The sequence below is a fragment of the Mytilus edulis genome, unplaced genomic scaffold (genome assembly GCF_963676685.1).
Source record: "Mytilus edulis unplaced genomic scaffold, xbMytEdul2.2 SCAFFOLD_763, whole genome shotgun sequence".
In the NCBI taxonomy this organism is placed as follows: Eukaryota; Metazoa; Mollusca; class Bivalvia; order Mytilida; family Mytilidae; genus Mytilus; species Mytilus edulis.
In genome coordinates, this window is record NW_027267999.1 from 3,651 (window position 1) to 20,009 (window position 16,359).

General features: G+C 32.7%; 1 protein-coding gene and 1 pseudogene across 1 annotated transcript; one reads left to right on the forward strand and one right to left on the reverse strand.

The window, feature by feature from the left end:
- Positions 1 to 741: 741 nt before the first annotated feature.
- LOC139506599 (glutathione S-transferase kappa 1 pseudogene) lies at positions 742 to 3,397 on the reverse strand (annotated as a pseudogene).
- Positions 2,952 to 15,565, forward strand: LOC139506600 (deoxycytidylate deaminase-like). Its single transcript, XM_071295491.1, has 5 exons — positions 2,952 to 3,113; positions 10,748 to 10,845; positions 12,922 to 13,057; positions 13,829 to 14,042; positions 14,867 to 15,565. The coding sequence occupies exons 1-5, from the start codon at positions 3,104 to 3,106 to the stop codon at positions 14,922 to 14,924; spliced, it is 516 nt and encodes a 171-aa protein (XP_071151592.1). The 5' UTR covers positions 2,952 to 3,103; the 3' UTR covers positions 14,925 to 15,565.
- Positions 15,566 to 16,359: the final 794 nt, after the last annotated feature.

Below are 16,359 nucleotides of genomic sequence, written 5' to 3' on the forward strand. Positions count from 1 at the left end.
CAAACCGAAGAAGTCATGTGGACAATATATTCATGTTTGTAAATAACTTTAAGTTTTCATAAATGTTTTTATCCATTCAGAATGTTTTATGCCTAGGTTTATTTTTGTTTTCTTGTATATTTCTTTTTGCATTTTATTTTGTATTACACATGTTTGATTAAGCTAATTTTTAATCTCTTGTTATTACGAGAGTGGGCGTATTGGGTGTAGTTAAGTTAACCGAGAAGGGTTGCTTATACTAGTTGGAGGTACATGGGAGTGTCCATGTGAAAATGATTTACAGTGTTGGTAGTTCTATGGTGATACGGTCACATAGAAGTGAAAATTGCAGCTAATGAGATGCTGATTTTCTGAATTGGATTGCCCAGAGATAATGATTAGTTGATTTTAATTGATGCTTTTAATTATTTTATCATTTCGTTTACGCTTGGATTAACGGTCAAAATTCCGGAAAGACCTTACCATAATGTATTTGAATAGATTTATAATTGTCAAACTTGTGTTATATATTTTTATGATTTTTGTTTAGTGCCTCTTTTGTAGTTATAAATATCAAGAGTTTGAAGTTGAAAGGATAATTGTTAATTTAGATTTTAAGAGTAATCTTTTTGCAAGTTTTCCACAACTATTCACGACGTAAATTGATAAATTACATGGTATAGCAATTATCATTATTTTTTTTCATTATTATTAGTTTAGATTTTTTAAAGTAGTTTTAGTCAAAGAAAAAGTTTATTTTTAATGTTCACATTTCCTCCCCTTATCTTTTTACTTTGTGTAATATTTTTGGTATGAATTTTTTAAATTCGAGTGAAAACGAATTTTGTTTAGCGGGGAGTGATGTGGCGTAATCAATTCCATCTAAGATTTGATGGTCAGTTCTTAATCAGTTTAATGATCTTTCATCTTGTTTAATGTGACACTTTATACGATACATTAGTTGCACAGTTGAACTGCAATAGTTTATCCAAATAATCTAAGACCATTAATCAATGCCTTACATAAATTAAGAACATGTTTATAGCTCGATCTTGTGAGAAACTTTAGGTATTGGTCAGAGATTGAGAGTAGTAGCTTGAAGTACCAAGTTGTATGTACGAACGTTAATTGGAAATTATGATTAAGAATATTTATTATACATGTACTGTTATATAAAGATTATATATATATATGATTAAACATGTGAACATTAAATGGACTTCGTTATATAGACAGTACTAAGTGAGCTTACGGAGAAACTTTACTATAGCTAGTTCCCTATGTTAACGGGCAACATGGATTACGATCCCGGATACGTAGATCCGAAATAATGACAATAGTCCTAAACGATACAAAAGAAAGCCCCGTTATACTGGTACCAACAGTATTGCATCTCGTTACTTTTTAGATCATCTGAGATCCGGTCAATTTTGCGGTTTTTGAATATCGCTTGTTTTAGATTTTAGATGAAGAGTATCTAACTAATCTGCAAGTTTAAAGGTTATTGTGTAAATAAGTTTGTGGATAGAGTAATAATAGTGTTAGTTAAATGCTACACATTTAAATGTTCATCTGGTTTAAAAATTGACATGTTGTTCTCTGGTCCTTTCCATTCTTCTTCTAGCAACGTTGCAAGTATTGGAAATCGGCCAGATCCGAATACTATTTCCGGTTTATTGTTAATGTATATCACAATAGACGGAACACCAAATGCACCATTATTCAAAGCTTCAGTTGTCACTGCTCTAAGTGATTTTTTAATGGCGTCATCCGTAACTGTTGCGAAAGCGCTTTCTGATATCACATCATCAATGCCAGCCATTTTAGCGGCTGTCATCAGATCATTTTTGTCAAAAATACCTTCATCACGACTCCAAGCCCTCATCCATAGTTCTCTAGAAAGTTTTTCTGTGTATTCGGGATGCTCAGTGTTAATAGCTGTTAGAAACCTCATAGCTGTCAGGGAGGTCTTCTCAAACATGACAATTGAGGGATTCTTCGGTATTTTGATAGGAATCTGGTAATACCTCGCTAATCGTGGGATATCTTTTCTAAAATTATATTTACCCTTATTCACTACATATACCGGTGATCTATTTCCAGATTCATGAATAAGACCTCCGAGGAATACTGGTTTGAGTTTTAAATCCATGTTAGTCCAAATTGTTTTGTATCGAATAAGTACTTCAAAAGCTACCCAAGAATATGGCGATACCACGTCATAGAAAAGTTCGACACTCTTTTTGAGTGGAGACGACATGTTCATACTTATCTACATGTCACACGTTTGTTGTACGTTGCATGTCCAAATGTTCATCTTCTCAGCGACTATAATAAAGAAATAATTATCATAATCATTTAACTTTTTTCAGGATATACAAAACAATTCAATGCAATAGTGTTATAGGAAGACAACCGCGTGTTCGGCTTCGAGTGCGAGAGGTGATAGGTTCGATACAAGCTTAATTAATGTTGGTTCAAATGATTCGAAATCTGATATAAGCTGTGTCTGCGCTAACCACGCGTCATTCTGAAGTAGTCGCCTTTGAGTCAGAATGATATGTTATGGTTATGGTGATATGTCCTTCAATCTGTGGATTTATTCGTTGTGAAGCACATTCAAATATCATATACACATATTCGTCCTGACAAGCTTGTAGTACTTGCCACTGGACGTTTAACAGTAAATCAGCCGGATATATAATAACTTATAGTATTTTACTTTCAACATTTTTACAATTAAATTATTAAAAATAATTCAAGATTATATTTATTAATTGCAGTGTCTATACAATAATAGAGCCGGGTTAATTTGCAACAATTTCTTTTAACATCAGGATTTGAGTTTATTATATTAAACTAAATTCATTTCATCAAACACACAAATTGCATATTGGCTCACGGATAAATTATATCATATAATAAATGTATGCATGAATTTAAATGTTTAACTTTAAAATACATTAACATAGATTTGTCTTTCAGATCCTGTTGAGCATGTCGATTATACATTTTGTGTATTTGCCGTATTTACAATACTTCTTGTTTATGCACGTTTAATTTATTGTGTACAATTTTCGATCAATAAATGTCAGACTAAAATCGATCTTGCGATCAACAAGCAATGGATACAGGTATGTCGTGTTTTCAATTTCTATTTTTACATCAGTGTTTACATTTTCACATCATTTGGTTGCAAAATGTTGTTTACAAAAACGAAAGTGAAATCATTATTGCTCCGATTAATCAAAGCTTATGAGTTATAATTATGCGAAACATGTACATTTGTATGTGTAAAATGTATTTTACTTACTGCTGTCTAATAATAATGTAGATACAATAATCTATATTACATTGATCATAACACAGGGACGCTAAATTTGTAAATTTGAAGTTACGGTTCACATAAGGTCGTCACTACGTCACATGGTATATAATATTTAATAATAGCATGAATAGTATCTGATACTTAAGTTAAAATAATATATATAGTATCTGATAAGATCGACCAACTACTAAATATAATTCATTTGTCAGTCTACATCGTATAATACATGTAGTGTACGTACACAATTTATTATCAATAAATAAAAAACCCAAGCGGTTTGATATATATATAATCATGTATATCGTTTCGAATATTTAATGATGAAACTACTATTTTTATGACAACTGTACACGTGATTTTGATGAGGTCGTTCATCAAAATTCTTCGCTATAACCATATATATATATTTTTTAATATAATACAAGTGTGGACACAGATCAGTGTGGATAGTATATTTGGATGTTTGACAGTGTTTTGTATGATATTCCCATATTATCAACTGTGTTGCACAATATGACAACCAACCTGAGCACTAGGAGAGTTGTTTATTAAATATTTAGTTTTTTTATGTTCAAAACTGGCATGGAAAAGACATTAATTGCATTAATTGCCATATAATTATGATAGAATATGTTCCACATCTTTGATTTTGGATACATTTTGAAGCTAGGAGAGGAACACATAACAGGTTCATTTTTTCATGATGTGATTTTTTATATATATGGGAGATGGTATCTGAGAACATGTATTTTCTAACTGTTTGTATGGTTCTATTTATATTATTTTGTGCAGGATCATAATGATCATAAGTAAACGATTTCGTTTTAATGTCGAAATTGTTTCTCAGATTGGAAGACATTCAATTGTTTTAGGAATTAATTTACTCAGTTTAGAAGACATAAGTAATGACAATGCCTGACATGATGCTTGCCATTGCTTGGGGCTAGATGAGCTAGAGAGTAAACTTCTGTGTTATTTTATATTAATTATTTGAAAATATTTTCTCCAAAGCAGGTAAAAGCAAAAAATAATAAAAATTGGCCAGTATGAAAATGATATCATCAAAAAAACCTTTTTAAGCATGCTTCAAAGACTCATGCTACAGAAGTCATCTGATAAAATTTCAGGTGGATATGAACATATACTTAATATGTCTTAAGATCTAAAAAGTTAAAGTATTCAATATGAAAAAGGTATTGCAAAAATATTCTCTTTTCAATTCATTTTGTGATATGGATACAATTGTAGGTAATACCAATACAGTAAGGCAGTTTTATTGTGGTATGAAAGTGTATTGTAGTAATTAATAATTTCTGTTAATTTGCAAAATTAAGAAATAAACAAATGAATGACAAATGTACTATGAAAATTAGAAGGCAAATTCAAGCAATTTGATTGGACGAGAAGTTGTAAGTATGTGCTAAAATTGGATATTGTATAGAAAGGTATATACTATGAAAATTAGAGCGACTAATTGTAGTATTTCTGTTAATTTGCAAAAATTAAGAAATAAACAAATGAATGACAAATGTACAATGAAATATAGTTTTAGAATACAATTAGGCCAAATAGGCCGGCCTTATAATTTTTTTTTTAACATACTGGATGACCATTTACACTCAGGACTAAGGTGTCATATAGGCAGTATAGATGTTAGCACATATTTACAACTTGAGTAATCCCGTAATTAGTCTATTGATATGTTTTGGCTGACTGGATGTAGCTCATTTGCGTAGTTTTGTAATCTACTCACTATAATATCATTGTAAAAATGGGATTTCAAAGGCCCTTGACTTTAGAATGTAAAGAAGGTAGCTGCTGGTGTAAGTATGTTTATTTATATGAACGAAGCGTTGTTTTACTATACATGTACTTATTTACATTGTAAGATGACAAAACGAATTGACCAAGAGCAGACAATTCTTAAATTGCAGTGAAAGCTTTACATTCTTGAAAACATTTTTTTAATTTCACATAAAACCTAAAACTAGCTTTATGCATGATGAATACAAATAATACGAAGAACAAACCGGCTGGGACGTCGCCCGGGTTACCAAGGTCCTCTTTTGCTGCACGGAACACTGTAGCATTTGATTTGTGTGTTCCACGAAATATCCTCCGGGATACCCCTGATTTGACATATGTTCAGCCAGAAGGTAATTACTATTTCAAAAATTCAGATACCTTTCATAAATTAAAGCCATGTTGTGTCAATATTTTTGACTGTTTAAAGACACCTGCTACAAGTGAATCAACACCTATTATTTCTTCTTGTAAACATAAAAAAAGAAAAAAGAGCACATGTAAGACATGTGATATGTTAATCACGACTCCTGATTTCACTAGTAATTTAACATCTAAAACTTATTATACTAAATCTTTCGAGCCTCTGGACTGTTCCACGGACAATGTCGTGTACGGAATCGAATGTACTTTGTGTGGACTACTTTATGTTGGTGAAACTCGTCAAACTTTGCGTAAAAGAATGAATCAACACCGGTCTGATAATAAAGATCCTCAATTTAGAGTTCTTTATAACCATTTTAATCAACCGGACCATGATCCTTCTTTATCTATGAAAGTACGCATCATTGAGAAAATTTATCACCACACAAATAGCCCTGTACTAAGTACTCCTTTCCGCAAAGATAGAGAAAATTTCTGGATAAGGGAGTTAGGGACTGCAATGCCATATGGTTGCAATGACAATATTAAAGGAGTAGGAAATTTGTCAAGTCCTGCCTGCAGTGATATTAATGTAATGAGTTTATTTAATACTACCTTACGACAACAACGTAGTCATGGGCAAAAACATTACCATCGGCCTAATGTTAAAAAGTCTTCCAAATCTAGATCACTCTCTGGGAGCTTTGATGACCTTCTTTCACATCTTCATCGTCCACTAGGGTTACATTACATAAGAACTATTCTCTTTTCACTGCCAGTTAATTTTCTAAAACGTTTGAGAGATTATGCACTTGACAAAGGAGGCACCAATACATTTTCTGCAATATACAGACTAGTCAGTATTATTTGTGATGTAGCTCTTTTCCGACTTTTCAAACCAGTAAGATCGGAACCTTTACATGAGGAAAAGAGGAAATTCCTTCCTGTTGATTTTGCCAATAGAGGAATTGATGCAATCAATCTCGGCAACGTTCTACATCACAAGGAGGTAACATCTAAAATTCCTATTTATTTTCAAAATCAATCTGTTCCTATTGTATCCTACAGTTACACCAAAACCATTGCACCTAAAATATTTAACTATAAACAAGCATTGCAGGACCTTGACTTAGAACAATACTTAAAAAGCCCTCCGACATGTGACTGTTCCCACTCGCCTTATAATTACAGCCCCTCTGGTCATGTTATAACTGGAGATCTAAACATAATTCAACATGAAAATCTCCGAAAGGTAATTTCTCATGGTCCTAAGTTTAGAGAACCACAACACATCAATTGGAACCATAACTTCAAAATAATTATGGATTCCATTGAGGACTACGCCAGAGCATGGGCTAAACGAGAAGAAGTTGAACTGGACACTTTGTCAGAATGGGTTAAAACTATCAGGTCTCTGATAAAACGTCGCATTCACAAGTTGAAAAACTGTGTTAACGATCGACCAAAGTCCATTTTCAGAGACAAAGAGGCCATGAAATGTCTATCATCTCTTCATGATACGTATGTTGTTGTTCCTGCGGACAAAGCTTCAAATAATATTGTCTTTGTATGTAAATCGTATTACTACGAATGTCTTGTAAAAGAATTGGGTATAAAGGAGCACTCAGGTAATCCCACATACAAAGACATATCATTTGACAAGGACGAGATTTTAGCAAATCATAAGTCCTTCATGGCTTCCATAAACATTACATTGAACACCAAATCGGAGGACTTACCTTGTTTGTATTGGATACCAAAGCTTCATAAAATTCCGTACAAACAACGGTATATTGCTGGCTCATCTTCATGTTCCACTAAAGAATTGTCCATTAGATTGACTAAAATTTTATCCGCAGTGAAAGAGGGTCTTCAGAAATACTGTGAAACTGTTTACTCGCGTAGTGGTATTAACCATATGTGGATTCTTAAAAATTCTAAAGAACTTCTAGACAATTTTAAATCTCGGTCTATTTCTGAAATTAGTTCTATCAAAACTTTTGATTTTTCAACCCTGTATACCACCATTCCCCATGTGAAATTGAAAAATCGTCTAAAAGAAATAATCCACAATGCCTTTCAACATAAAAATGGTAGCATACGCTATAAATTTATTACTTTGGGATTTCATAAGGCATATTTTGTTAATAGTGACAAACAAAAAGGTAAAACCTGCTACACAAAAGAACAAGTGGTCAGTATGCTGGAGTTTCTTATCGACAACATATTTGTTGAGTTTGGAGGTAGAATTTTTCAACAAACTGTCGGCATTCCTATGGGAACGAACTGCGCGCCTCTCCTTGCTGACCTCTTATTGTTTTCATATGAATCGGAGTTCCTTCAGACACTTGTCAAAAACAAGAAGATCAAAGAAGCCAGGTTATTTAATTTCACTTTCAGATATATTGATGATGTTCTTTCCATTAACAATCCAAACTTTTCTGATTGGGTTCCATTAATATATCCACCAGAACTAGAAATTAAAGAGACAACAGACACGGCTTCATCCGCCTCATTTTTAGACTTATACCTCGAATTTGACATACACAGTCATCTTAGTACCAGAATCTATGACAAACGAGACGATTTTGATTTTGAAATTATCAATTTCCCCCACCTTAGTAGCAATATACCAACTTCACCTGCATATGGAATATACATTTCCCAACTTATTCGGTATTCAAGAGCTTGCAGCTCCTACTCAGACTTTGTAAAACGTCACCAGTGTCTGAGCAGAAGTTGATGAACCAGGGGTATGTCAAAGAACGTCTTGTCCTTTTTCTAAAAAAGTTCATCGGAAGGTACCATGAACTTGTTGATAAATATTCCGTATCAACTTCACAAATAATACACGATGGTCTTGAAGTATAGATTTTGCGTACTGACGTTGTTTATCATCTTAATTACGTGTTATATTATTCTTTTATTTGTCTTTATTAATATTACTTTTACTGTTGTCTGTTTTTAGAGATATCCTTTTGACGTAACTCTGTGCTTATGTATCCCATCATACTTTGAACGACAAAATTATTTTATGATGTGACTCTGTACCTATGTATCTTGTCATACTTTGAATGACAAAATTATTTTATGATGTGACTCTGTACCTATGTATCTTGTCATACTTTCAATGACAAAATTATTTTATTCATTAATATTACTTTTACTGTTAACCAACTTTTTTGTGATATACATTTTACGTGACTCTGTACTTATGTATCACGTCATACTTTGAACCACACTATTATTTCATTTATTATTATTACTTTAACTGCTAAGTCAGTGTTTGTTATATCTATTTTGCGTGACTGTATTTATGCATCCCGTCATACTTTGAACGACAAAATTATTTCATGTCCACCTGTGCGATTTCAAACGCGCAATTTTACACCAGTACCCATACCCTCCTTCCTTGATGGGTGCATTTTACATAGACACATATAATCGTATAATATAATCAAAATGAGGATGTTAATTTGATGTATGCCTTTTTGTGCTTCTTCGTTACATTTGTTGTTTTTATAGTGATTAAGATGATAACACTATGTTGACTGCTGTACCCCTATTTTTGACATTTTTACCTATTATGTCTGTTTGTTTTGTTCACGCATCGGTGACTATATAATGGAATTTGATGCGACTGTCATACAAGTGAGAGGTTTAGCTAGCTATAAAACCAGGTTCAATCCACCATTTTCTACATTTGAATATGCCTGTACCAAGTCAGGAATATGACAGTTCTTGTCCATTCGTTTTTGATGCGTTTTGTTATTTGCTTTTGCCATGTGATTATGGACTTTCCGAATTGATTTTCCTCTGAGTTCAGTATTTTTGTGATTTTACTTTTTAATACAAACACTTGGATCCCCCTCCCACATCTTTGGTTGAAACACCTTTTAAAAATGGCTGGATCTGCCCCTGGTATGTACCCATAGGTAGTCTAGTGGATAGTTTATATGCATGAAATATTTGTCACTGGACATTAGGCAACCAATTATCGACCAATTTATGACTAAATATATCAAATTGCTTTATTAATAATTTCCCTTCAAAAGATTCATGGTTGACTGTTTTTGTGTACAAAGTAATTGCATGGAAGATAAAGGATTACAAATTCTTAAGTTGTCTGTCAAATCTTGATTTCTCAATGAATGTATTGCATAACAATGAACTGAGCTCAAAGCAAAGCATTTTAATAATAAACTTGGACAAAGAGCTCAATCCAGTGATATACTTTGTACTACGTATATACAGGTCCTTCATAAACATCCATCGACCAAAACCATATCTCAATAACATGCCATACTACATATACATGGTTGGATCAGAAGTCCTGAAATGAAAGACATGAATTTTATTATTGTATTTTAAGTATAAATACCGGTTAATTGATATAGTTTTAGTGTCCCTCTGTTGGAAATAAGAACATATCTCCACCTAATTTTAGTTAACTGATGAAGAAACAGTCAAGCTATAAAATTTTATCTTAGATTTGTATACTATTGAATAAAAAGTTCCTTTTATGATCAAAACCTATATGTCGACCTCTCGATGCATTTGTTTGTGTTTCGTTTGCTTGCTTTTTGGCTGATGTATACCCCTCATCTATTTGATACTTATATTATATGTATCACGAAGTAAGCATATTATTAGTTACATAGTGTGCTAGTGACCTAATACGGTATATATTGGGTCAGTAAATTCCATATGGGGTGAGAGCGAAGCTCGAATCCCCATATGGAATTTACTGACCTCATATATACCGTATTACGTCTCTTGCACACTATGTAACGAATTAATCTTACCGACTATCTTAACGTGTGAAATTAAGACTAGTGATTCTCAAAACGAGCAAGTCTTCAATACTGTTAGCGCTAAGTAAATACTTCCATTGATCATACAAAAACAGATGCCAACAATAACGACTTGTAAGGTTTAAATGTGTTTTATGAATTTGTTTCAACCTTAATCATCATTTTCTTCGTCTGTTGGAACTTTTAAGATTTTTTCTCAGTACCGTTTTGTTTTTTACAAAGGGACATAACACCATTACTAACCGTGTATGAAATAAGCCCCACCCCTTCTTACCTTATAAGGAATATAAAGAGACGTAACTCCACTACTAACCGTGTATGAGATAAGCCCCGCCTCCCTACTAACCCTAATATCAAATATACACGGTTTGCACGCGGACGCTTTTAACCAATCATATTCCGGGAAATGTATAGGAGGTAAGATAATGTAAAATACACTGGTATCTACACTTAATTTCAGATATCAACAGAAAAAGACAACGATATTTAACATGGGACCAGTATTTTATGGCTGTTGCCTTGGTTTCAGCAGAAAGAAGCAAAGATCCTGTTACGCAGGTTGGTATCTGAAATTTATCAAGTATCATATTACTCTTAAAATTAATGCAAAGAACTGAAAAAAAGAATAATGTATAATCCCCTAGGAAATAACTATCTACCTGAGAGCAAAGGACGTTGATCTAAGCAAATATATGTCACTGTATGACCTTCATCAACGATCGAATCCCATTTTTTTTTACAAACATTAAGGTATAAAAAAAAACCCTCTCTGACAAAAAGGAAGAACATTTCAAACAAGAACTCAAACGGTTTGTTTTTTTCGTACAAAACAAAATATATAAAAAGACAAAAACAAATATATACACTTTCATATATAACACCTTTTCAACACACATGTGGAGTAAGAACTACATTCTTACCCTTTAGGAAATATTTGGTTTGGCTGTTTTTTCATAAAATTGTGTGGTACGTATTTGTCTTTGTACCGTTTTTCCTTTGACTGTTTATACTTGTAGTGTATTTCAGGTTCATACTTGTAGTGTATTTCCGGTTGGTGTCTGTATCGTTAATACAGAGAATATAATTGTTGGTATATGAGAATAATGGTATGCCTAATGAATGCAGTGTTCTGTACTTTAAGGTACTACTTCAACAGTTTGTCATCTCAACTCCTCTGAAACCACACAACAGAGTTTTATGAAACTTTGTAGATAATAAGGACACACTACGTAGATATGCATATCGACAGGAAATTACTATTCATTTTTTTCTAGGAGTTACGCCCCTTTGAACTTAGTTGCTTCAATGCAACAGTTTGTCATCTCAACTTCTCTGAAACCACACGACAGAATTTCATGAAATTTTGTAGATGATAAGGACATACTATGTAGATGTGCATATTGACAGGAAATTATTATTCAATATTTTTTCTTATACAATTTTTTTTCCTTACACTTATTTAATTTCTCCAATGACAATGTGGGGACGTGGGGTTATGTGAGTGTGCTCACTGAGGTTCTTTATTGGATGCATTGTTCTATACCTGTATTTTCTTTCAGGTTGAAGCATGTATTGTTTATACAAACAATAGAATTGTAGGTATAGGTTATAATGGTATGCTTAATGGATGCAGTGGTTTATACTTGTAGTTATTTTCAGGTTGGTGCTTTTATTGTTAATACAGACAATATAATTGTTGGTATATGAGAATAATGGTATGCCTAATAAATGCAGTATTTTATACCTATAGCTTGTGTCAGGTTGGAGCCTAGACCTGTATTGTTAATACAGACAATAGTATTGTAGGTTAGGGTATAATGGTATGCCTAATGGTTGCAGTGTTTTATACTTGTAGTTTATTTCAGGTTGGTGCCTGTATTGTTAATACAGACACTATAATTGTAGGTATAGGGTATAATGGTATGTCTAATGGACGCAGTGTTTTATACTTGTTTCAGGTTGGTGCCTGTATTGGTAATACAGACAATATAATTGTAGATATAGGGTATGATGGTTTACATAATGATCATAATGGATGCAGTGTTTTATACCTATAGCTTGTTTCAGGTTGGTGCCTGTTTTGTTAATATAGACAATATAATTGTAGGTATAGAGTATGATGGTTTACATAATGGGGAGGGGGGATTTTTTTTGGAAAAAAAAGTTTGTTTCCAGTTTTTGGGGAAAAAAATAATTTGTTTTTGACCCTGAGAAAAACAAATATGTTTGTTTCACCTTCAGCTGCCACTATATGTAATGCTAAAATTGAAAGAAAAAAAATGTTTTCGACTTGTCGCCAAAAAATAGATTGTTTTTCGCCACAGGCGAAAGAACAAGTTTGTCCGGAAAAAAATCCATAGCCCCCCCCCCCCCCCCCCCCCCCCGAAAATCAAATGGTTGCTGCCTTAGGATATAATGGTATGGTGTTTTATACTTGAAGTTTGTTTCAGGTTAGAGCTTGTATTGTTAATGCAGAACATATAATTGTAAGTATAGGGTATAATGGTATAGTGTTTTATAATGTAGTTTGTTTCAGGTCGGAGGTTGTTATAAAACCAGATAATAGAATTATTGGTATAGGGTATAATGGTATGTCTGATGGTTGCAGTGGTTTATACTTGTAGTTTGTTTCAGGTTGGTGCTTGTATTGTTAATACAGACAATAGGATTGTAGGTATAGGATATAATGGTATGCCTAATGGTTGCAGTGATGATGATATGCCTTGGGGAAAAAATTCAAAAGACATTCTTAATACGAAAAAATTATACGGTAAGAGAACAAAAAACCAGAGTTAACCAAACAAAAAACCAACTACCATGTTTTCACAAAGGTACATGTTTATATAAGGGAGCAACCCTTTAACTTAAGAAAAAAGGGGGGTATGGTTTTTGTTTGAGTCCAAACATTAATTTTAGTTTTTGAAGCTATCAATAAGTATTTTTTTCAAAATTGAACACTATAAGGTACGTGTATGGGTAGACTCTGGTTCAGACTATTTTTTTTGTCATCTGCTTCATCACAATATTCGTTTTCTTCATTAATTTGGGGATCAGAATATACATACACCTCCCTTTTTTTTAAAGTTAAATGGTCGTTCACTAATTAATAATATAATACGAGTGAGATTACTATTTATTTGTACATGGACCGTTGTGGAAGGAAAATGTAAATGCAGGTTTGTCATACACAGACAGTTTCCACCAATTTGTATGGCTATTTCTGATACTGCCAAAGCACTATTTGCGCATTCAAATTACATTGACCGTATATTCATTTGTGATATTCAGTAACTGACGTATATCGCCATTCTTTGTTTTGTTTCCGTAGAGTTTTTTTTATGTCGTCAATGTTAAAGACAGAAGCACAAAACTATTGAATCGTTCTTTTTCAGTATCAAAATTGAATATTTCAAACATGACATACGTTCAGCCTCAGCAATGCGCCTTCTCGTTGGATTGATGTTTGAGTGCTTAACATCATTCAATTTGGTCAAATGTGATTATTAACTAACTTTATTAAGACTGTTGTTTCTGTCTACAGTGTGTCATGCGGAAATGAACGCTATTGTTAACAAGATATCTGCAGACATCCGGGGATGTAAGATGTACGTCACGCTGTATCCTTGTAATAATTGTGCAAAAATAATTATTCAATCTGGTATTAAACACATGGTTTACTATGATGATAAAAATAGACATAAAGACGAGGCAAAGGCGTCACAGTATATGTTTGATAAAGCAGGAATATCAATCAGGTATGCAAAAAAAAACCAACAACACATACTAGTGTATACATATCGTTGCATTACCTATTACATAAGCACGCATTTATACTGTAAAAAGACATAAATTCACGAATATTGCATAAAAATGAAAATTGCACTGCATGCGAGAAACAGAATAAAACATCAGGTTTATAAAAACGTTCGAGTAAATTTTGATCTAGAACGATATTTGTCTTTCCCCTGTTCAGGGTCACACACATCGTTTTTAAGTGAATTGCAACACATATGATGTTTTACATAGCTGAAATATAGAGAAGGACACACCAACTCACAGATCTTCATGTATCACTTTCGTACAGCCTGGCCTTTAAGGCTCGGGGTGTGTTTTCACTTTTTAAATTGGTATAGAAAAGATTAAACGCTGCATTTTATTTAATAATTACATGCATATATTCCCAACCAAATATCGATACGCAAACAAGAACAAAGAAATAATTAAGCGACAACATATGAAGTTTATGCTTAAAATAAGAAATACATTTTTTTTTATTTCAACTACAGATTTCATATCAATTAAGGATTGACTGGAAAAAAAATCTGTCATGAAAAAAGGTTACAATGTATTTCGAATAGAGATAAGAATATTACAGTCAATCCTTATAACCTAATTCTAAATCCCATTTTAAAGGAGTCAATCATGAAAAAAACAAATTGAAGACTTCACGGTGACATGACAAAATTATTTCTATTAGTCAAAAGACAAAGACTTTCAGCCATTCGTAATACGTGTTAATCCAAACCTGAATGATTAATTAATAGATCGTAGTTAAATAAGAACTTCTTTTCTTTTTCAGGAAGTATAGTTCGACTTCGACACTGCTTAACATTGGAACTTTGAAGAGTAGATTATGACCACATATAAATATAAATATATATAAACAAAATCCATAAAATGTAGGAAAATATAAGAATTACTTAAAGGGCTTTAGAAACGTGACGAGTTTTTCTCTTGTTTCGTAGTGAATACACATACATTGTGTACTTTCCTACACTGTACGAATATTGTTTTCATCTCCAGAGAGTTTTTTTCCAATTACAATCGTTGCATTGTATTTTAAATGAATCCGACATGACTTAAAAGCGAACCACAATGAGGACTCCCATTTGAACTGTGGTGGTTTGAACATTACAGTTCGCTCACAACAGACGCAGGATACCAGAAGACTGTAATCGTATAGTCTACATTTATCGCTCGTGTTATCTGTGAAACTTTTTTTGTAAAGCAGAAAGGTCGATTGCAAGATACAACAAGATATATGCGTCATACGGGTATCATATACAGTTTAACGGCATATTTGATCCGACTTGTAAAGAATAAAGATATATTTACATACTTTGAGCAATGTAGGCCAACGATTCAACATAATGCATATTATTGATGTCTTGTGCATGGCTTATAGGATAACATATAAATACTTGCATGTATATTCATTTGTATAACTGAGAGATGAAAGAAATAAACCTGTATTGGCAACAACAGACAAAACAACTTATAATTAATGCTTTTAATTTGATTTATAGATTTAGCATAATTTATTTTCGAAATGATCAATGTCATATGGATCGGTCATAAGTAAGACAAGTAAAAATGATCGTGTCCGTTACTTCAATATTGGTTTTGACACTACAATATTCAATATATAAGCAAAGTCATCGTTTCCTGGACTAGGTATGACGTTTTTGTACTAAAATTGATTTATATATACTTGTATTTGGCTTCGAATTAGTTTGCGACCATCAAATTACCATTTGATGACATCGGAGCTTGAAATACAATACTGGTATCTCCCTTCTAAGAACACTGATTGCAATCAACGTCCAATCATACATTTAGATAATTTATACCCCATCTATGCTTGTGCGTATATTTTCATAACATCAATAATGAATTGTGAATTGATGCTATGAAAATTGGCGACTTTATCCAATGAAAATGCAACTTATGAAGGATCTTGCATTAGTCTCATACATTTTAGGATCAATCTAACCATAACATATTTCACAAATAACCCCTACTATGTCGATTCTTGTTAGCTGATTAAAATATCGAAATACATGTTTCATTGCCTAAAATTCACTGTCTTTTTTTAATCATTGCACATTTGCCGAAAAATAGGGGTTGCAATTCAATAACTATTAGAAAAATCGTATTGTAGTAAACCACTCGATCTCTGCCTCTGCTTTTTGTGTTTTTTTCCCCGTGCATGTACTGATTTTATGTCATTGATGAAACCCTATATCCTTCAAGTTTCACAAGAGGTAATAATCATACCAGTACATAAGTTTA